General features: G+C 48.7%; 1 protein-coding gene across 4 annotated transcripts in view; it reads left to right on the forward strand.

Moving 5' to 3' along the window:
- The window catches only part of Arhgef10 (Rho guanine nucleotide exchange factor 10), an 81,499-nt gene that overhangs the window by 28,170 nt on the left and 31,820 nt on the right, over positions 1-21,509 (forward strand). For all 4 annotated transcript variants that reach the window (XM_060381437.1, XM_021633582.2, XM_021633587.2 and 1 more), the window contains 9 exons: positions 1,396-1,510; positions 3,057-3,163; positions 8,529-8,606; positions 8,846-9,025; positions 10,356-10,472; positions 12,052-12,144; positions 14,975-15,145; positions 16,550-16,695; positions 18,162-18,337. In XM_060381437.1, the coding sequence (XP_060237420.1) occupies positions 1,396-1,510; positions 3,057-3,163; positions 8,529-8,606; positions 8,846-9,025; positions 10,356-10,472; positions 12,052-12,144; positions 14,975-15,145; positions 16,550-16,695; positions 18,162-18,337 (1,183 nt within the window). The remainder of the gene's footprint in view (positions 1-1,395; positions 1,511-3,056; positions 3,164-8,528; positions 8,607-8,845; positions 9,026-10,355; positions 10,473-12,051; positions 12,145-14,974; positions 15,146-16,549; positions 16,696-18,161; positions 18,338-21,509) is intronic.

A 21,509-nucleotide genomic window follows, 5' to 3' on the forward strand; every position in this document is an offset into this window, starting at 1 on the left:
AAGTGTGTGGATGATGGTGAGTGACGGGTCAAAGATGTGAGCAGGCACTAGGAACACAAACAGTAAGAGTCTTGCATTCAGGTTGAGCCTTGGGTGAGTCTCCTTACCTCCCAGAATTTGGTCTTATCTGCCTAACATGGAAATGTGCTTTGGGATTTAGGGGATCTCTCTGCCCCCCAGTCTGTACTCCTCTGATTATTCTGATGTGGTCAGTTGGGGCTAGAGGTGCATTTGCCCAGGGTAGGGTCAGGAAGAACAGGACCAGTACCTGCAGTGAGCTAAAAGAGGTAGCCCTTAACATACCAACAGGTTAAGGTCATGTATGGGGCTGAAGGCACAGGAATTAGGATCAGGGGCAAGAGTCACTCTGATGTTTTTACTGTCACAAGAAAGAATGGTTACAAAGGGATAGAACTCTGAGTTGCTGTGCTGGATTGGAAGTGTAGATGAGGGGTTGATTATGGCTATGCCAAACAGTTGTTGAAAGCAGCAGTGTTAGCATTGGGAAGTAAGGGACTTTAGTATGGACTATCCCAAAGATAGCCCGCCTTGTCCCCTGGGTGAAGTGATCCAGAGCAGGTAGCAGAGGCATGAGCTGCAAGCTTAGTTGCCATGGCAGCCTGCTGAGAGTTGTGATCTGGCCAAGAGCTGGTGTGAGGGATGCTGTCTTCTTTCTTTATCGGCCTCTTGGTTTTTCTCTGAAAGGACATTCAGTGTCCACTGTGCATACCTTAAACACCAGCTGTTTAAAGAAATGAGATGCGAGCATGTGCCAAGGCCACTCTCAGGCACCTGTGACCTAAATTTGAATGTTGAATCACAGCTGGTCCAGTGGGTTGTCTTTCTGATTTATATCTCGACAGAAGAATTGGCTGCCTTGCTCACACCTGGACCAGTCTCAGCCACTCCCTAGCCCTGACTGTGTCTTGTCCCTCTGAATAAGTGAGTGTAGCTTTACCTGGGATGAGTCAGGAAGGACCTCTGTGGAGAACATCCAAAGCTTACTTGAAGCCTTGAGCATGCAATTAACTCTCTGCCCTTGGATTAAGGGCACGCTTTGTAGACTCTGCCACCATACAGAACAACTTGTGTTTGGAAGAGATTGCAATAATAATAATAATAATAATACCCCACTTTGATATAGAAGGAAAGTTTTTGAGTCATGTCAAGGAAAGGCTCTTTAACAACAACAAAAACCAGAAAAAAAAAAAAAGTATTCCAAAATCACAAACACATACACACTGAAAATGACCAAGAAGCCTCGCCCAAACTGAAAAGCTCATTCCAGGTGACTTTTCAACCCAGACTACTTGACAGTATTCTTTTAAAGTAACAGCAGCAGCCACAGCACATGGAACGGCCACAGCTCCTTACTCATTTGCTTCTGCTTTACAGATGCAAAAGCTCATGAAGGCAGCCAAGGAGGGCACCAAAGATGGGCTGGAGAAGACCAAAGCTGCTGTGAAGAGAGGCCGCTCCTTCATCAGGACCAAGTCTTTTGTCTCTCAAGGTCTGGGACTCATTTTTGTATCCAGCATGAACCCGGCTCTGCTTTCCCTTCCCTTATAGCACCTGGCCGTGTGAGGAGAGGCAGTGTGGGAAGTTCCCTCACTTCTCCTCAGCAGAGACACTTCTGCCCCACCCAGGTGACCTAGGCCTGCCCCTCCCAAATGACAGACACTCTGCTCTTAGAGGCCCCCATGCAGCTGCAGGGTATTGAGACTCACTGGCAAATACGTAAAGGGATGAGAACCCTTGCAAATAGCTGACTCTCCAGCTGCCTCCTCTCACTAGAGGGTAGTTAGTGTCCCTGCTGCTCCCCTGTACCCCTTCTCTAGAGCCCTCAGGGGTGGGGATCCCTATCTGTAGATTCCTAGTCACTTCACCCATCCCAAACAAGACCTAGTGCATGACACGCAGATTGCGTTTTGGCTCTCCCAGCTCTGCTATTCTGCATGGATTAGTGCTGTATATCAAGAGGTGGTCCTCTACGCAGGCCCAGGGAAGCCTTCTTGCCGGGGAGAGAAGACTTGCTTATCACAGTGCTCAAGTTTTCCTAAATCTCACTAAAGATCCTGTGTAATCTGTGTGACCTATGTGTGTCTGGGGACACAGAATGCTGCCATTCAGCTGTTGGCATAAGGTCCTTTGGCTCAGAGGAAGTTCATGGACCACCACTCGTGGGATTTGAGGTCCCAGCTATTACCTGAAGGCTAACAAGTCCTTCTGGGATGAGTGCAGCAAATCTTTGGCTCAGGATGGGATGGTTCTTGTGGGGTGTGGCTAGGGAAGAGGTGTAGTGCCTCAAAGGTGTGTCCCTAAACAGGACATCTGTCTCCACTTCCCAAGCTGCCAAATCACCACTTGGTCTAAGGCAGAGTTCATGATCCTGGATGTCTCTGAGTTACCTGGAAAGCTCTTTAGAAGTATCACATGCTCAGGTCCCTAGCCATCTAGTCGGCCTTTCGGAGTTTCTTTTACCCAGAAGCTCTTGTGCCCACCACTTCCAGACACAGCTCCGTCTAGTTCTTAAAGGTGGATTCAGTTTGATTTCACCTTTTCGCCCCTGTGCTAGGAGTGGAACAGACGCCATCATGATTGCTAACAAGCACTCCACCACTGAGCCGCATTCCCAGCTTCAGTTTAAAACTTTTGGTTTTTGTGAAGTTTTTTTCAGCCCTCAGTGTGAGAAAGACAGGAAGGTGAGAAGTAGGTCCCACCTGCTGCTTTTTCTGCTTTCGATTGTGTGCTATGTAATATTAGAATCTAAAATATCTTTCCATTTGGCTACCTAATATCTTTGATTGAAATTAAACTTCAAAATCTCAAATATTGATGCTTTTTTTACCCTTGTGGAAGAACTTTTTATTGGGTTTGTTAAAATTTCAATTTAATAATAGCCAGGTGGAAAGTATATATTTGGATTTGAAATGCTTACACAAAAGATTTATTTTATTTTAAAACACAGCTTATTTTACACTATAATGCCAGAAATACAGAATTTTGATGAGAACCTCACGCATTTCTTCTCTCTCTTTCTCTGTCTGTCTGTCCAGATCACAGGTATTGCTTTGAAGAAGAGCAGAATTTGTTCATTGATGTTGACTGCAAGCACCCGGAAGCTGTCCTGACCCCCATGCCCGAGGGCTTATCTCAGCAGCAGGTAGGTGAGCGGCGGGTGCTCAGCTGCAGAACCTGCTGCTGCTGTCACTGATAACCCGCCGTACGCTGTGCCTTCCACGGTTTTCTCCTAACCCAGCAAGGGAAAGAAAGGTCTGGTCGTAGCTCTGGCCTCAGCACAGGTCCTTAAATACCAGAGATATCACCGCTATGTGTAAGTGTGAGAAATGTGTGGCACCCACTCTCTTTGTTACAAACTGTTCATTCTAGTTCATACTACAGAGACGGTAAGACATGGTGGTCCGTGCCTGTCATCCCAGCACTGGGGAAGTTGAGACAGGAGGAATGCTTCCAGTTTGAGGCCAACCTGGGCTACATAGCAAGACCCTATATCAATAAAAAAAAACCCTCAAAGAGGCAGTATACAGGTGTGTGTAAAAGATGTATACATAGGTGCCTAAAATTGAGATTAAAGTGATATACTTTATTTTTAATGACTTACTGTTTATTTTATGTATGTGAGTGTTTTCCTACATGTATGTAAGTACACTGTGTGTATGCATGGGGTCCATGGCAGTCAGAAAAGGGTATCAGATCTCCTGGAATTGGAGGTACAGGTGGTTATGAGTCACCATGCAGGTGCTGGGAACTAAACTGGTCCTCTGAAAAAGCAGCCAGGGCACTTAACCACTGAGCCATCTTTTCAGCCCCCAAATGATAGACTTTTAGTAACTAATGAAATTATCTGGAAATGATTCATTTCTTAACATCCAATAGAAAGTACAGAGGAGATATGTCAGTGGTTTCAGTTTGATTTTACTGGGTAAAAGGAAAACACATGAAACAAATAATTTAATGTGTGAGAGTTTGAGGGAGTGAAAATTATGTGGACGGGATTTGAGGCCTTTTCCACGTGGGTAGCAGAGTAAAAATTGTGTCCAGTAAAATGGTTGGATGTGTGAGCAGGTGCATCGGTGAGTGGTTGGATAGGTGGGTGGGTAAGTGGTGGATAGATGGATGGCTGGTGAGTGGGTGGAATAATACATAGATGCATAAATGAAGATGAATAACAAGTTAAAGATGAACTAGTGGATAGGTAGGCAGACTGATGATAGATAGAGATGCATAGATCATGTATCGGTACATAGATGCAAACCGCGGACATGTAAGGAGAACAACATAAAGTGCTAAGTTGCAAGGTTAGAGTTGAAAGGTTGAAGAGGATATTTAGGAGTTAGTAGTTGGCCAGGCTCTGTGAGTCAGCTTACCCTCTCTTAGAATTGGAAATGGAACCAAGGCAAAATATGGTTCTTCAGCAGGGTTTTACACATAAGCACGCACGCACGCACGCACGCACGCACGCACACACGCAAGGAAGTGTGCACAGCCAGGGAGCTTTCTGATTAATTACTAGTTGGTGCATCTGAGGCTGGATGCAGTCCAACCCTGTGGTCCTCAAAAGCCCTCTGTCTGTCTACATTTTATATCGAGAGAGCTGGTCATTCAGAGGAGACTGATGATCTGAACCACTCCTGGCGGATACACATGGGAAAGTCTGATTTTTTGCATCTCAGTCTCATCACAGGTCCGCTCTTGACCCCTCCCTCATGTCTCCCAGCCGGGGACATAACCTGAGCTGCTGGCCAGAAAAGGATGATTGACAGCCTGGCCCGAGAACAGAGAACCTGGCACTTCCTCTCTGTTGCTGTCTGCCTCGACCACCTCACTTGAGTATGGGTTATAACAAGGGAAAGGCTTACTGACAGCATTCTTGAGATGCTCTGGCATTACTCTTTCCACGTTTGACCATATATAGGATCTCAGCTTGGTATCAGGTACAAAAGATATGAATGATACCTGGATCCTGGTTCTCTTTCAGCATCCCTGTGCCAGACAGGAAGTTCAGAGGAAATACTTACTGTCCCAGGGAAGGCAGTAAGTAGGCAGGGGCAGCTCCACAGAGGAGGTTAGACAAGGCATAGATCCCTAGAGGTGGGAGGATAGAATGAACCTGATGATCCAGGTAGCCATTCAGCAGACACCATCCAAACAAAAGGAAAAGGCTGGAGCTAGACAAGCTGCACTGGTGGGTGTAAGACTCGGCGTTTGTAAGGAGATACAGGTGTGTGAGCTCTGTGCGGACATGGATGTCGCGTGGGGCGTGTGAAAGGACAGTGTGTATCGGAGATAATGACCAGGGGTGTGAGGAAACAGTGGATAGAGGTGTGGTGTGTGTGAGGAGTTGGTGATACTACATGAGGAAGAAATGGCTAGTAGCGTATACAGGCATCTTCTGGGGACAGCCACTGATAACATTTTATCTTATTTCTGCCTCGTTTATTTGCTTACTTACATTTTGTTTGTGCGTGTGTGTACGTGAGCACATGAGTGTGTGTGTACAGGTGGGCAATGCCATGGTATGTGTGTGTGTGTGTGTGTGTATGGAGTCAGTTCTCTCCTTACACCTTGGGTTCTGGTGATGGAACTCTAGTCTTCAGGCTTTCGGGGCAAGTATCTCACCTGCTGAGCCATCTGGCCAGCCCACAGAGGATTTTAAACGGGAGGTATCCGCACATCTCTAATCCCAGCAGCCTATTGGATGCTCGTTGTGCTTAGTAGGACAGGGAGTGGGGTGCAGGTGCCCTCTGGGTTACATGGGTGACTGTTACATAGAGGAATCTCTGCAGGAGACTGTAGTCCTGAATCCCACCCTTAGGTCCACACAATGTGGCTTGGCCACATTGGTTGAGTTTAATGCCAGCTCTACTTCTGCATGGCATGGAGAGAGCTGTTATCAAGTAGCCCATGAGTTCTCACTTTTCACATGCTAATGAAGGTCTGGGGGAGGAATATGAGTGTCATCTCAGCACTGGTGACCTGGAGCAGGGGATCCTGGAGTTCTGCGTTCATTGTCAATTTGCATTCCTACAGTTGTGAATCACACGCATCATTTTTCCTCCTGGCTACTGAGTTCTCCTTAAGAGTTATGACTTTAAGGGTTAAACCAGGGGGTGGTGATGCTTTTGGATTCTTTTTTTTTCCCCCTTCTGTAACAGGTAGAAGGTCATATAAGTAACCAGAAAGGCTGCATCTTGGCTATTCTTCTCATGCCCTATTTTGGGGAGGGATAGGGCAGCAGCGCTTATATTTTCCAGACTTTATTGAAAATTATTTGCATCCTGAGGGCACTAAGTCTTATCAGGCACCCTACAATACCCAGTGTGCGGACAAGAATGGCCATGGATGGTCTGGAAGCTCTTTAAGCTCAGGCCCCTGTAATTAATGCTCACCATGCTCTGACTTCTCAGCAGACCTGTCACCCTGAGGACAGTGCTGCCTCCCTGGTTTGTTCCTTCGGATTTGTAGTTCTTAGGACGGTGTCACATCACATGCCATTTGATGAGTCAGTTCTAACTGCCTGAGAAGGCTGACATCACCTACAGTAGCAAGGACATCCTGATGGTGGGGTGGGGTTTGTATGCTGACCACCTAATATCAGTTTCTGGCCCCGAGACCTAAGGTGTTGTTTCAGGATCTTGAGTGATATTTGAATCCTTAGGTTAACCCTTTGGTAGTACTCAAGAACCTTGGGATGGGGTCTGGACTTGTTAATTTTTAGGAACAGTAGCCTATTTCTGCCCACAGAAGTGAAGAGCCCACACTCTAGCTACTCCTGAGAATGAGCTAAGGTAGTGGAAATGGCCTTGTAGCCACTAATCCCACCACATCTGGTTTTTTGTTTGTTTGTTTGTTTGTTTGTTTTGAGGCAAGTTCTTTATTTGTAGGCAAAACTGTCAGGAATTCACTACGTTGCCCAAGTTCATGGTCAATCCCCTGCCTTCAGCCTCCTGAACACTGGGATTACAGGTGTAAGCCACCAAGTCCAGTGTTTACACATCTTCTTAAAAACAGAATTGGTGAGAGACTTAGTTGGTAATGCTTGCTGCACATGCTTGAGGATTTGAGTTGACTCCCAGAAACTGTGTAAAAAGTCAGGCATGCTGAGGCGCATCCTGGCACTGGGGAGGCAGGTCAGCCAGACCTCTGTGGCTCACTGGCCAGCAAGCCTACCAGACTCATGAGCCACAGGCCAGCAGAAGATCCTGTCTCAAGAAAAGAATCAAAGTGTCTGGAAACAACACACAGGATTGATCTCTGGCCTACGCACTGCCTGTCTGTCTCTCTTACACACACGCACACACAAACATACATCTACCTGTTCCTTTAACTATCCTAGAAGCTTCACTGTAGTCTTAGTTCTGTGAGTTGAATTTGTAGTTCTTTTTCTAAGAGAGCAGTGACTATCTTGTTAACGTTTCATAAGTGATGGTTAAACTCCGAACCACATGAACATTCTGTGTGGAAATGACTTCTCAGCCCACTAGGTGGCACTGCTGTATGCTCAGATAATGTCACTTAGCAGGTGTTTCGCCTGGAAGAGTTCTGTTGTGATGTTGTGATGGGTGTGCATGTGTCCACATCATGCGTGACGGTGATGTATGTAAAAATGCATGTGTTGAACGTGTTATATGTTTGTGAGTATGGTACTCTTATTTTTCATTTATGGTGGTTTTACTTGCTGGGGTGTACTTGGGGTACCAAATGTTGCTGGCAGTTTGCAGACATCTTACAACCACATGCCAATACTTTACATAACAGGACAGAGTTAACACACTGCCTAGCTGGGTCTTAGCAAAACATGGCCTGTTCTTCTGCCTCCCGCAGACATTCTACTTGTCTATAACTTGAGAAGGAATCTCAGGTTGATGTTGCAAGTGGCATTATTTGATTGGGACCGAAGCTATTTTGGCCTCCATTTATACATGAAACATCCTGTCACTTAGTATTTAAAACACAACACTTGATTGGCTAACTCAGACCATGGATGTTGCATAAGTGAGCGAGTTTGTTTCTCTTGCTACAGTTGCATTTGCTCTGCTGTAGTTATAGTTTGTAATTTGAGGTTTAAAAGGTGACAGTTGTATCAATAGAGAGGTGTGTTTTAATTAACACTATGCTACTTAAGTAACATACCACTTAAAACATTTCCTCAGAGTCTTCTTTGAATTCAGTTTTCTTTCTTTCTTTCTTTCTCTCTCTCTCTCTCTCTCCCTTCCTTCCTTCCTCCTTCCCTCCCTCCCTCCCTCCCTTTCTTTTCCCCTTCCCTCCTTCACTCCCTCCATGCCCCCTCCCCTCCTTCTTCCCTTCCTTCCTCCCTTCCATGCTCTCATTACCCTGGCTGGCCAGAACAGAGATTCACCTGCCTCTGCCTTTCAACTACTGACTAAAGTCGCACACCACCACATCTGGATAAAACTAGTTCTTTAATCAATAAGCTTGAACATAAAAAGTTGATCTGTGTGTATCCTGAAGCAATTTTCTCCCATCTTATGTTCAATTTCCCACAGGTTGTGAGAAGATACATTCTGGGTTCCATTGTTGAAAGCGAGAAGAACTATGTAGATGCTCTCCGGAGGATTTTGGAGGTAGCTTGGCCTGTGTTGCATACATCATACACCTTCTCTACCCATTTGTAATAGTTTTGCTGTATATGTTTCTGTAGGCATATGATTTATGACCAAAAAATATAATTTGAGAATTTTCCCAGGAGTATACATGTTGTAACTGTGTCCTATCACTGAAAGTCACATGATCTGCTTTGCTGTGAGAGAGGCTCTCTTTGCAGTCTGAGTGACTGAACTGTCCACACTTGTTTCTGGTTCAGCAATATGAGAAGCCGCTGTCAGAGATGGAGCCCCGGCTCCTGAGTGACAGGAAGCTCAAGATGGTGTTCTACCGAGTCAAAGAGATCCTGCAGTGCCACTCCATGTTCCAGATCGCGCTGGCCAGCCGTGTGTCTGAGTGGGATGCCGTGGAAACAATCGGCGACGTTTTCGTGGCCTCGGTAATCCAGCAGACCCCATTTCCCACCCCACCCGAAGCTCTGTGGGTTCTGATCATGAAGACACATGCCCCTTTCAGGGTGGCATCACTTCCCTGAACCCCAGATTCCAGAAGGGTGCGTGCTGATATGTCAGTGCCCTCACCCAGTTTTGACCATTATGGAAGGAGCAGGGGCCCTTCCTCGGGGGACAAAGGGGACTGTGCAGAGGTTCAGGATGAAAGGCAGGTCCAGAAAGGCTTAAGTGCATGTGCTTCATTGCGTCTAGGTTGCACAGCCATTTACCTTAGCCTCACTTTTGCTGCTGAGCGAGCGCCCTGCCTGTGTAATGGCGGTATCAGCGGGCCCCTTCCTGGTGTGGGTTGCATCTTCTCTCTCTATTTTCTCTATGCCTACTGACTGTATGAAACATGAGTGGAAAGTTTCTGGGTGTTTTCCTCAACCTTTTCTTCTTTGAACGGGATGTTTTATTCTGTGAACCGAGGATTTTTGGTCCTGCGTGTGGCACAGGAACATAATGCTGGGACAGCTTGCAGGTGACACTTCCTGGCAGCTGAAGCAGCTGCCCGGAAGCCAAGGGCACAGCAGTGCCATGTCATCGACTCGGAGTGGTTTTGTCTGTTCTTCATGAGTGTCATGCACCGTGTGCGCCGTTTCCCCGTCAGATTGGATGTAGAAGGCTGTGGACAAACCTATGGTTACTTAAGAAGACACTGTCAAAGGGGCCGAGCATGTGGGGAAAGACATGTGTACTTAAGTGAGGCTACGCTGCTAACAGAGCAAACATTTTAAAAGTTTTTATTTGTTTCTAAATTACATTCTGTTTGTTTATTGTGTGTGCTGGGTGGCACACACGTGGAGGTCAGAGGACAAGTTTTTGTAGTCTGCTCTCTTCCTCCACCATGTGGGTCCTGCTGCTTGAACTCAGTTTGTCAGGCTTAGGGGTAAGCACCTCTAGGCCAAGTCATCACACTGGCCCTGTTATTTTTTTTTTTGAGATAGAATCGTGCTGTCCTTGAACTCCAGATCCCCTGAAAGCCGGAGCCTCCTAAGCATGACGCTGCCGAGCTCTTCTTTCCGTGTAGTTTATACAAACAATGAAGTGGACAAAATCACATGGCTTTTGATGTCAGTACACAGGCACTACACACACACAAACACACACACACACGCAGGTGCACTGGGGTCAGCCCTGTGATTCCCTGCCAGGCAGGCATCAAGTGCCCATGAACATGTAGGAAAGAAGAGCTCATGCAGTTATGACAGCTTGTCGTGTGAGAGCATCGTGAAGGGCGTGTTCCCAGCCTTGTCTTCCCCAACCCCCACATTCCAGTTCTCCAAGTCCATGGTGCTGGATGCTTACAGCGAGTATGTGAACAACTTCAGCACAGCCGTGGCGGTCCTCAAGAAGACATGTGCCACAAAGCCTGCCTTCCTTGAGTTCTTAAAGGTAAGGGGCTCTCCCTGCATTGGGTTGTAACTCTACCTCATAACATGTCTCATGTCAAAGTACCTTAGAACAAAACTGGACTGAGCCCTGCCTTGAATGTGTGATGCCGTCTGTTGTAGAGAGTCCTTACCATCAGGACCCCAGGCATCTGTGTAGACTGGTGGAGGTTTAGGGATTGTAGCCTGCAGCATAGCTTTTTGAACTGTTTGTTCACCTTAAACGTGTATTTATATGTATAATATATATACACATGATATGATATATATATATAATACACATATATATATACACATATCATGTGTATACACACACACACATATATATAAAGGATGTTCAGTCGGAGAGCACAGGTGACAGGGCCTCCCATCTCCTTCTGGTGTAGGGAGTAACCCAATCTAGATTACAGGTTGGAAATGATCCCCTTCCTGGGACAGAGCAGTTAGACAAGGCCTGAAAAGGCTGACCCTGTGAGGAAGCACGTGTGTCGGGGATATGGGGTGTGTGCCTTCCATTGTCAGGCCGAGCATCTCAGGCCCTGCTGTCCTCTTATGTCCCACCACTGAGGGTGGTTCCCTGGTGCCTGCTGCTCTACAGGCTAGGCTCAGAGTCCAGCATGTGAGAGTATCCTACCTCAGCATGTGCTCTGAACCATATTACAGTCCCCTTCAAGGAGCTGGGGCCTCTCTGCTCAGACTCATTTGAATGATAAAGCCTTAGGGCACAGTGTGTTCTCAGTATTTGGACTGTGTTCCTGGAAATTGCTGCTTCCTAGGGTAAGGAAACCCAGGGCAAGAGTTCTTGCCAGCACTGATGTTGTATTTAAGGTGGGATGATTTCCTCTCTTTCCTTCTACTGACCACAGCTCAGGTCCCCGATGCTCCATGGCCAAGGACGGTTATCCAGAAGTTAAATATTCTCTTGCTTTGGAGAAGCTGAGCTCTGTGTCCTTGAGCTATGACATCATTCTTTTCCCTGGGGGAAACAGAGATATTACTGAGTTAAAATCAATCTCTGAGGGTTTCATCAGAAACTTGATATAAACTGAGGCATTGCAGTGGCCACAGTCCCCGCTGGTGTCCTCCCCAAAGGCAGGCGACCTTGAGTCTAGGCCTAGCTAAGACTTGCTGTGCACTGTGCACTGGACAACGACCTTTGCTGTGCAAGGTCATTATATGGAGATGTCCTGGGTGGAGCCTCAGGTGGTCCAGTACTGACAGCACCCTGGACCAGCACTGAGAGATGCTGGTCAAGGGCACTGAGAAGTGCTGGGGGGAACTTTCTCTCTGAAGCAGCATAGGGGGTCCCAACCTCTCCTGGAGTAGACAGGCCAGCATGGAATCCTGAGAATCCTGGGAACTATGGCAGGGCCTGAGATAGCCAGGTGTGTTCCCTCCTCAGGGCCAGCAACAGCAGTGAGTCCTCCCCAGGGTTGGGGTAGAAAGTTATTTGTAAAGTTTCCTTTTGGTGGAGCTAAAAAAGTGAGGCAGGCCGTTGAGCGGCCTGTTCCTCATCCGCGCTCTGCGCTTCAAGGACAGAGCTGGGAGAGCCACCACTCAGTAGCTTCCCATTCTTCCTGCAGCTGAGCCAGGATTCCAGTCCCGACCGGGTCACCCTCCACAGCCTTATGATGCGGCCCATCCAGAGGTTCCCGCAGTTCATCCTCCTACTGCAGGTATGCCCTGGGAAAGCCCGGGCAGGAGGGGTCGGCCCTGCTGAAGGGTCTCTCCCCTTCCTTTCCCTCCTCTTCCCTTCTTTCCCCTCCCTTCCCCTCTCCTTTTACCTCCCTCTCCCTCCCCCCTACCCTCCTCACAGGGGACAACAGGGCAGAATCAGCAGTATCCACAGAGGTGATATCTACTATCTATGGAGACCACAGGAGTCTGGAGCTGGACTGAAGGATGGATGCAGGCTGCCGTCTGGCTTCTAGGAGCCAAATTGGCCCCTCTGTAAAAGCAGCAAGTGCTCTTAACCACTGAGCCATCTCTGTATCTAAATTGTCCAATTTTGTTGTTGACAGAGTTTCATATGATTTATGTACAGAGCAGGACAGTTTGATCATGAAAACTAGAATCTTTGGCTTTTTGGGCTGAGATCATCCCCAGTTTTAAAAAAAAACAATAGCACTTAGGGAGAAGCTGGCCGTCAGAGATACAGGCAATGCCATGCCATGCCAACAGCAGAGTTGGTCAGCGTGAGGGAATTAATGGACCGGAATTATAGATGTGGAACATTAAGGATCATAAGCAACAACTGTGAAGGGCTGATTAAAAGTCCGCCTATGAGCTGTGTGAAAGGCTACTGTTTGGCTCCAGGGGAGCAATCATTTAGCATGCAGCACTTGCACAGAAAAAGCCGCCTCTGCGATCTTTGTGGTAACTCTAGAAAAGGTGAGGGCTGCTGCCCTTCAGTGCTGGCTACACTCCTAAGCCCTGGCGGCAGGATGCAGAGCCATGCTCAGCTCTGGGGGGGGGGGGGGAGTGGGGAGTGATGCCCTGTAGACCCTGCAGGAAACATTCCTGAGTCCTGTTTGTAGCAGTGGGAAAGCGTCAGCCCCATGTCTAGTCCAGGTAGTTCCTGTTCTTCATTACGGCGTGTGATGCTGTTAGTCAGAGCTTTAGTCACCTAAGAACCTTCTCCAGAACTGGAGTCGGCCCTCTCACGTGCAAGTCCTTGTCATTGTTTTGTGCTGCTCACAGCACTCACCAGGAGCTGAGCTTCCTTCAGCAACTCTGGCAATCGAGGCTCCACCTCTGGCTCTGGTCAGTGTTTCCCCCTCCTCCCAGTGATTTCCTATACATTTGCTGCACTGGGCTTTGTCAAGCACCTGTACCATTTTAAAAGAAGTCCTTTGCTCTGTGTAGTTGGTCTCAGTGGCGAGCTTAGCTGCGTCATCTCTCCAGTAGAGTCAGCCTGCCTCTGTGGCTCTGAGCTGGGCACTGGCTGCCCTCTCTAGTGGGGTGAATCTTCTACTATAAGCAGGCATAGGCTTTGCTGGAGGTCCATCAGATAGCCTGTCCATTCAGCAGTTAGCTCAGCTGGAACTTCTGGTGCCCTTGCTGTGCCTTCTCAATCAGCCACTGCCTCATTACCTTCCTGTCATGTTACAACGATGCTCTGTGCCTCATGATTCCAGTCTCCCCCATCTTTGGGCTTTTCTTGTCCAGCCTTCGCAGGCTTGCAGGAAGTTAGGGTCTCTTTACTTAGCTGACTTTAGGAAGTGCTGTCGCTGGCATCAGCAACAAGATTGTTTACCTTTCTCATCACTGAGGTCTTCACTAAAGGAGAACATTTAATGCTCCTCAAGAGGCTCAAAGGTCATATCATTTAAAGCTGTGCTCCAGGTGAGAGTGCTGAGGCTGGCCTTGAACTCACTCTTCATCTCAGCCTTGAACTGTTGTTGATCCCCCTACCTAGGCTTCTGGCATGCTGGGTTGTCCTGCGTCACCAAAGCTAGCCCCATTTCTAGCTTTTGCTTTGAAGTGACAAGTGCAGGACTCCCCAGAGGCCTCTGGAGGGTTATTGACTGGCCTACTTCAGCATGGTGTCGCAGGTGTTCAGAGGCCCGAGGAGAAAAGGAAGCTTCAGGGCACGGCCTGTCAGTAGGTCAGTAGAACACACATTTATCAACTAAGTCCACAGTCTGTGAGTGGTGTGGGTCACAGTGCCCTAGGACAGTTGCAACAGTGGCACCAGAGATCTCCGTAACAGGGTGATAACGAAAAAGCTGAACCAGCGTGAGAATTTTCCAGATGGGCTGCAGAGATGAGAATGCATGCTGTTGGAAAACTCCCTGGGCATCAGGTGGAGACAGCCCCACAGCCCCCACCTGCAAGAGATGGGGGGTCTGAGCAGTAGAGCGGAATGTGGATATGTCCACCTGGTGCCATGCAGGGAGTCTTCCTCCTCCAGGACAGGCCATTGGGGGGGTGTGGGGGATAGCACATGGACCCTGTTGGGTGAGTTGACCGTGTGGTAGTTCTCAGCCTTCCTAATGCTGTGACCCTCTAATGACCGTACCTGGTGTTGTGGTGACCCCCACAAAATTATTTTGATATGCAGGATATCTGGCATGTGACCCCCAGAGGGGTCACACCCCATAGGTTGAGAACACTTGTGTAGTAGCTGTCACAGTGGCACATTTATTTAACCCTGCCAAGGTGTGAGTAGGTGGGTTTGTCTGACTCCAGTAGCACAATGCAGCTTGACTGTTCTGTCCTGGCCACTCTTGGCATTCTGAGATGGCGGCATGTTCCTATGTCAGGGGCCCACACTACATATTTTTTTCATCCCCATGTAAGGTATTAAGCCAGTTTTGTTTTTACACAAAGAGCTGACTAGATGTTCAGCCACGTGTTGTGATGATTCTTGTCCCTCTCCCAGCCCGGATTCTCCTCCAGAGGTGGCTGGCATCCCATGTCACTCTTGCTACCGGACAGAGTAGCCTGCTTGCTCTTGGGGTCGGAAGCATCCTCACTGACCACCCATCTGTCTCCTGCTCGCAGGACATGCTGAAGAACACAGCCAAAGGACATCCTGACAGGCTGCCCCTTCAGATGGCGCTGACGGAGCTGGAGACTCTGGCAGAGAAGCTCAATGAGAGGAAGAGAGACGCCGACCAGCGCTGTGAAGTCAAGCAAATAGCAAAAGCCATAAACGAAAGATACCTGAACAAGGTCCAGAGATGTATCCCTCAGTCCTTTGCTGAAGCATTTTTGTGTTGTGCTAACAGACAGGGTGACAGTTTGTGAATTGCTAGATTAACTCCCCCTGCCCTGATAACTGGAGTAGGTGGGGCTGGGTATGCCTGGGATTGCATTGTGAAACCTGACCTCTGCCCACTTGCTTTCTTAGGAAAGGGACCCGTAGATTTTATAGCTCCTCATTTGGATCCAGGGACCCTAAGAAGGTCCTTAAGAGCTTTAGTTTCAGAACCGCATATTTTGTTTTAGATGGCGGTTTGTCTGTATCCACCTGCGCTGAGCTTCGTGTATCACAAAAACATGCAGCATGGCAGAGGGCCCTCCCTGGCCGGGCTGTTTGACTTCCTCTCCATGGAAGGATTTCTTGCAGCAGGCCACAGGCTTGTGTAGGCTTTCCTATGTTTGTTTAAGGCCCCGTCTATGGGGAGGGGTCAACCTACCTGCAGGTGCCATGCTAACTGGTACACATGCTATTTACTATTGCTAATGCCAGATTCATTTTCCTCTCAGCTGGAGGATGTCCCGCATGCTGATGAGATCAGTGGTTTACCTCTGATGATTTTATGACTGTCCATTTTGAAGGGCTTTTCTCTGATGCTCTCAATGGCGGAGACCTTTTGAGTGGAGAATTAGAATCAATTGTGCTCTTGATGTAATTTGTGTCATTTGAAGTCAAGCATCTCTGTGGGGGCTTGGCGTGAGAGTGCTTTGGGAAGGAAGGCATAGTGACTGCAATCTGGTGGCAGTTGCTTGAGCACCTGACCTCGATCCTGTGCACAGGCCATAAAAGGCCGGGTTGGAAAGTGGCTGGGAGCTAGGCAGTCAGGGGACACTAGACTCAGAAAGTGAAAGCAGTCGTCTGGGCCAAGGGTGCAGTGTTTCCTGTTAATGAGCATGAAGTGATGTTCCCCGGTACCAGTCAGGGTAGAGCATCCTTCCAGGAGCAGGTGGCCTTCTCCTTGGTTCAGTGACATAGAGAGTGGCAGACAGTGTGAAGTCCAGATAATGTCTGGGGGTGTAGCTCAGTGGAAGAGCTCTTGGCGGGTAGGTATCATGAAGGGCTGAGCTCAGTCACTGAGAGTAGCAAATCAGCAACAGCAAATTGGGTTTAGATGCAGACCACCTTTTCTTTAAGGTCAGCTGCTATGTGACTTTTCAACCCCCAGTGCTGACGTCCATACCATGTGAAGGTTAAGGTCACATACTGAGCCCAGTAGCTTACTTGTGAGGAGTGAGCAGGAGCTATGTATGGCTTTTCTACAGAGAGTAGGCCATAAAACATGGCTCATATAAGCTTGTGGATTTCGGGAGCACCCCTTCCCTTCTCTGCATGAACCCAGATGTGGTGACCATGTCGGTATCCCTTTGAACCTTCAGCTCCTCAGCAGTGGAAATCGGTACCTCATTCGATCCGATGACGTGATTGAAACGGTTTACAACGACAGGGGAGAGATCATCAAGACCAAAGAACGCCGGCTCTTCATGTTGAACGATGTGCTGATGTGTGCCACTGCCAGCTCACGGTAGGAACAAGCCCATGCCACCTGTCAGCCTCACAGTGACACACTGTGCACATCAGAGGGCAAGGAGAGGCTGCAGCCAGCCTCTCACCTGAACCGTACCAGGCTGTGGCTACACTCAGTACCTTAGGAAAAGGAAACTCACTGCAGCCTTTTGCTGTTGCTGCTGCTGCTGCTGCTGCTGCTGTTGTTTTTGTGCTGCTGGGAGTGAGCCCCCGAGGGTTGTGCCTGCCAGACAAGCTGTGGGCCTGAGGTGCAGCGCCAGCTCTGTGAGCTGACTTTTAAAGGATTCTATGAGCCAGTGGGTCTGCTGGCAGAATCAGGTGCACACCAGTGAACTCAGGCAGACGGGTGCTGGAGCTGGCCCCAAACTGACTCCTCTCACATCCCTGTCACCTGCAGCTCTTAGCTGTCGTTTAGCCGATTCTCTAAATATACTTCTGAGGTATTTTTCTAACATGTTTACGTCTGGGTCTGTCCATACTAAGTCACCCTTAGTTCTTTTCCCTTAGTTGGGCACAAGGCCAGTTCTGCAGCACGTAGCTACTGAGGTAAGCTGAGGAGACCTGGGAAGGTAGGATCCTTGAGGATAGGTGGAGGGAAAGAAGGTGAGTGCCTGCTGCTGGCCTCACGGGAGTGAGTGGTGAGCCTTTGGTAGCACACAGTGGACTGGTGAGGTGCCTGCACCATGGATGGGGCATGCCTCCAGGAGTGCAGGCTGAGAACCATGCAGGCAAACAACGCTGTCACACGACTCTTTACGGCCACCGTCACCCTTGTGAGTGGGTGGCCACCCTCCTCCCACCACCACAGAGCTTGGACAGGGAGGTTATCCCTGTTTGCCAGGCCTCTGACTCCCTGTCAGCATCTGGAGGGCAGTGACCGCAAGGTCAGGATGGCCAGTAGGTGCTGTCAGGAGCACCCTCAGTGACATGACTGTCACTGTGTGTGTGCATGATTGCATAAGCTGTGCATGTGTGCATGAGCTGTGGGCCCTGCAGCTGCTCTGGACATAGGTACTTGTGTCTCTTTGGGTCCGTGTACCAGGTTGTGGTAAAAGAGGAGAACATATAGGTTTTTGTTTCCAGTCTGCATCCTCAGCAAACACTTTAGTCATGGAGTGTGGGACATGACTTGGTTTTATTAATATGGCTGTAATGTAACTGCATAGGAATAAAGGGGAAAGCTAGAGTCAACCAGACAAAGCAATCAGAGAAGCACACTTGGGATGTCTCCAGAATCCTCACACACAGTTGCTGTGAGTTCTCAGGTTCTGGTAGGGTTGTAGAGAGGGTTTGCCTTGCCTGTCCTGCTGAAGTCCTAGCTGGAGCCAGTGACTGCTGTTTGTAGGAGGACCCTGAGGGCCCTGGCAGTCAGATTGCTCCTCAGGGATGCATGAGGGATGGGAGGCATCAGAACTTGGTCCCATGGCAATCCATAATAAAGTAACAGCCTTGTATTTGTTCTAGGAACTCCCACGAGAGCCATGCTGTGATGAGCCAGAGGTACCTGCTCAAGTGGAGTGTGCCCCTAGGACACGTGGATGTTATTGAGTACAGTGGCAGTTCTGGCGCCGGAGAGCACAGTAGGCACCATGCGGCACACTCGCCGGAAAGCCTGGCCGTGGTGGCCAATGTGAAGCCACGTGAGTGACAGTCCTGTCCACACTCATATGGGCAGCATGAGTTATAAGCCTGGAGTGATGTAGCTATGGGACAGGTCAGCCTGCTGACTTGGTGGGTCTGTCTGAGGTGACAGAGCCCTGTCTCAGCATTGCAATGGCTACAGCATGGCGGCAAATTGGTCAGTGGCGGTGTCGGGAGACCATGGGTAGGCGCTTCTCTGCTCTGGGCTGGCAGGCTCCTCTTTTCTTCAGTTCCCAGTGGTGAGCTCATGCATGTGGCCTTCACAGTGAAGTAGGCGGGTTGGCGGTGCTTTGGGCGTGACTCAGCGTTGCTCAGTAGTTGGGATTGCTATTACCAGTCATAACTCGGCCTGGAGATTTTGTTCTAAGAGCAGGAATGATTGCCTTCTCCTCCGCTGCCTCTTTAAACCTGAGTAAAGACTAGCTAGATTTAATTCAGTTGTCAACCTCTGCCGCTGGCCAACTGAAGCACGGTGAACATGAACTCTCCATAAACCAGCATTAACCTTTGTCCCTGACACATGCATGAAAGCAGAGACTGAAACTCAGCCTTTGTGCTGGGACATGAGCAATTGGGGGAAACACAGGAAAATGGAGCAGTGAGTATCAGGTCTAATCCCTCTAGCTTTCTAATTCCCAGGAGGTTAGCAGTCACCCAGTTCAGTCATCTGCCTGGTACTGTGTTGTCCGAACATGGTATCAGCTGTACTGTAAGTTGTACCCCCACTTAAAGCAACACACGTCTTTACCTAGACTCTATCTAATCTAAAATTGAAATGCCAAGGAGTACCCTAGAGCACTCAGATGAGCAGCGTGAGAGGAAGGGAGGGAGGGAGGGAATGCAGGAAGAGAATGATTTTCCAAATGGTCATAATTTGTTGAAATTTCATTCTAGGGGAAATTGAATGTCTTTCTAAGCTGTCTTTAGAATCCCCTTTAAATCACTTGGGAGTGTTGACTGCAGGCTGTGTTGCATCTGTGAACAAAGATGACTGTGTTTTATATTGCTGTCAGTCTTAAAGTGTGTTCGCAGGTGAGATTGCCCCTCAGTGCTCAGACAGCCATTGATGTCTCTGAGCATGAGGCAAATTCAGATTGGACACACAGACTTCCATTTTCTTAGCAACTTCCTGTTGATGTCTGGTAGTCATCAAACGTAGACTCAGTAAGACATTAAGAGAAAGCAGGATGGTTGAGCAGGTCCTGTGGAAGGAAGAGGCAGAGAAGGATTCATTTTCTTGAAGTCCTGTGTGTTGCTGTGACCTTTCCATCGCAGCTACTGTGCAAAGTTGAGTCATGCAGAGCACACCATCCCTCCTCCCACTTCACTGTGGAGGCCATACCAGGAGCCAACCGCAGGAGACAGGAGAAAACAGGAGCCAGCCAGCGCAGAGCCTAGCTCTGAATGCGGAGCAGCTCAGGGGAGCTTCTCCACAGGAGAGGGCTGAGCTCAGGAGCTTTGCTGTTATATCCTGTTGAGAGGAATCTGGGGAGTCTCTGGAGACATAATATAGACCACTCTTTGCAGGAAGGTGCTGGCTTTATGTCGTTAAGCAAGCACTGCGATGACCTCAGTGAAAGCAGGTTTGGGAGCATCTTCTTATACACATCTCAGCAGCAACACGGTTGTTCTACCTTCTAGAGATTTGCTCTGCTACTTGCCCTGGGCACACCCACATCTTTGCATGGCACACCTCATCTTCTTGCTGATACTGATGGAATGCTATGCCCTTAGAGGTGGTAACTTAGTGTGGGTGTGGCTTCATCTGTTAATCTCCCTCGATTTGCCAGTCTTTACAGCATGCCCTATTGAAGGCCTCTGTGGGACCAGTTAAAGGGCATGGCCATTTCCAGTGGGTGTTGCAGTTTAATTAAGTGATATTATTCTTGCTGTTTATTAGAACCCTGTGGTGAGCCAAGCGCTGGGTCCTGTAAGCCACGGGCGAATCTGCTGCAGACCAGACTATCCTGAAGTGAATTCTAGGAGCAGGCAGAGTTTCTGACTCACAGGCACTGCGCTGTGTAACACATCCCATAGTAGAAGCAGGAATAGAAGCTTTGGCAGATAAAAGGGAATCGGTGTTCTCAGAAGTGCCTTCAAAACTAGCTTCTGGGTTGGGAGGAAATGAGGGAGGAGACTACAGCCAAGATACAAAGTGAATAAATTTTAATAAATAATAAATCAATTAAAAAAATAAACTAAAAGACACCCCTAGCTTCTGGGAAGACTCAGGGTTCTGCAGATTGAGGTGGACACCCTGGCCCCCCCTTGAGTGTGCCCACTCAACTGGTGATCCCTGCGGCAGCTGTATGGGCCGCCTGGCTACTCCTAAGGGAGCTATGGTTCTGGGGTGGCTATGGAAGCCCAGCCCTGGGAGACTGCTCCTGTGATGCCCCTCCATCCTTAGGAACATAGGGCGGAAAGGCCCAAGGTATCCTCTTGCCACTTGAGACTCAGTGCCTCGTCTTCTGAGCGGAACACACAGCAGTGCTTACTCACTCTTGAAGGGCTGTGTGGGTGGTGGGCCTCCCAGGCTGGACCTGCCCACCTGCTGAGGTTTGACTGAATGTCAGCTATGTCTGAAATGTCTAACATGATGCTGTCATATACATGTGTAAAGTGAAATGCCTCCACGACCAAGTTGGTTAGCCAGTCGTCCTCACGGACAGGCACGGTTTTACTTTTCTTCTCTTTGATGGTTAGGCATTTAAGATGTGTTGCTGGTGACATGGCTGCCGGCCAGTCACACCAGCACCAGGCTGAACTGGCAGTCAGCTCACTCGTGATGGAGCTGTCCCCCGAGTCTCCCTTGTGCTTCCTTCAGAGTTTGGCCTCTGTATGTTCTTTCCCCATCCCTTGGGCTATTGTCTTGGGGCACTTTGAGAAGTCAGGTGGAAGCTCTTGTTCTCTGAAATCACATGACTTCTGTGCTGTTTGAATGGCTGTAACATTCAGTTTTGGAAGCTTGGTCTGTTGTTTTGTGTTGGAGGCAGAGTGTGGGTGTCACTGCCTAGCAACCAGCACTGAGAAAGGGTGAGGCAGTGCCAACAAGAGAAGCAAGGAGCTGCCCCTGCACAGCTCTAAGCACCCACAAAACAGGGTCCAGTCAGTCTCATTGAGTTTCCATGATAAACTCTGTATACACAGAAAGGCTTGGGAACCAGTGAACTG

The sequence above is a fragment of the Meriones unguiculatus genome, chromosome 4 (assembly GCF_030254825.1).
Source record: "Meriones unguiculatus strain TT.TT164.6M chromosome 4, Bangor_MerUng_6.1, whole genome shotgun sequence".
In the NCBI taxonomy this organism is placed as follows: domain Eukaryota; kingdom Metazoa; phylum Chordata; class Mammalia; order Rodentia; family Muridae; genus Meriones; species Meriones unguiculatus.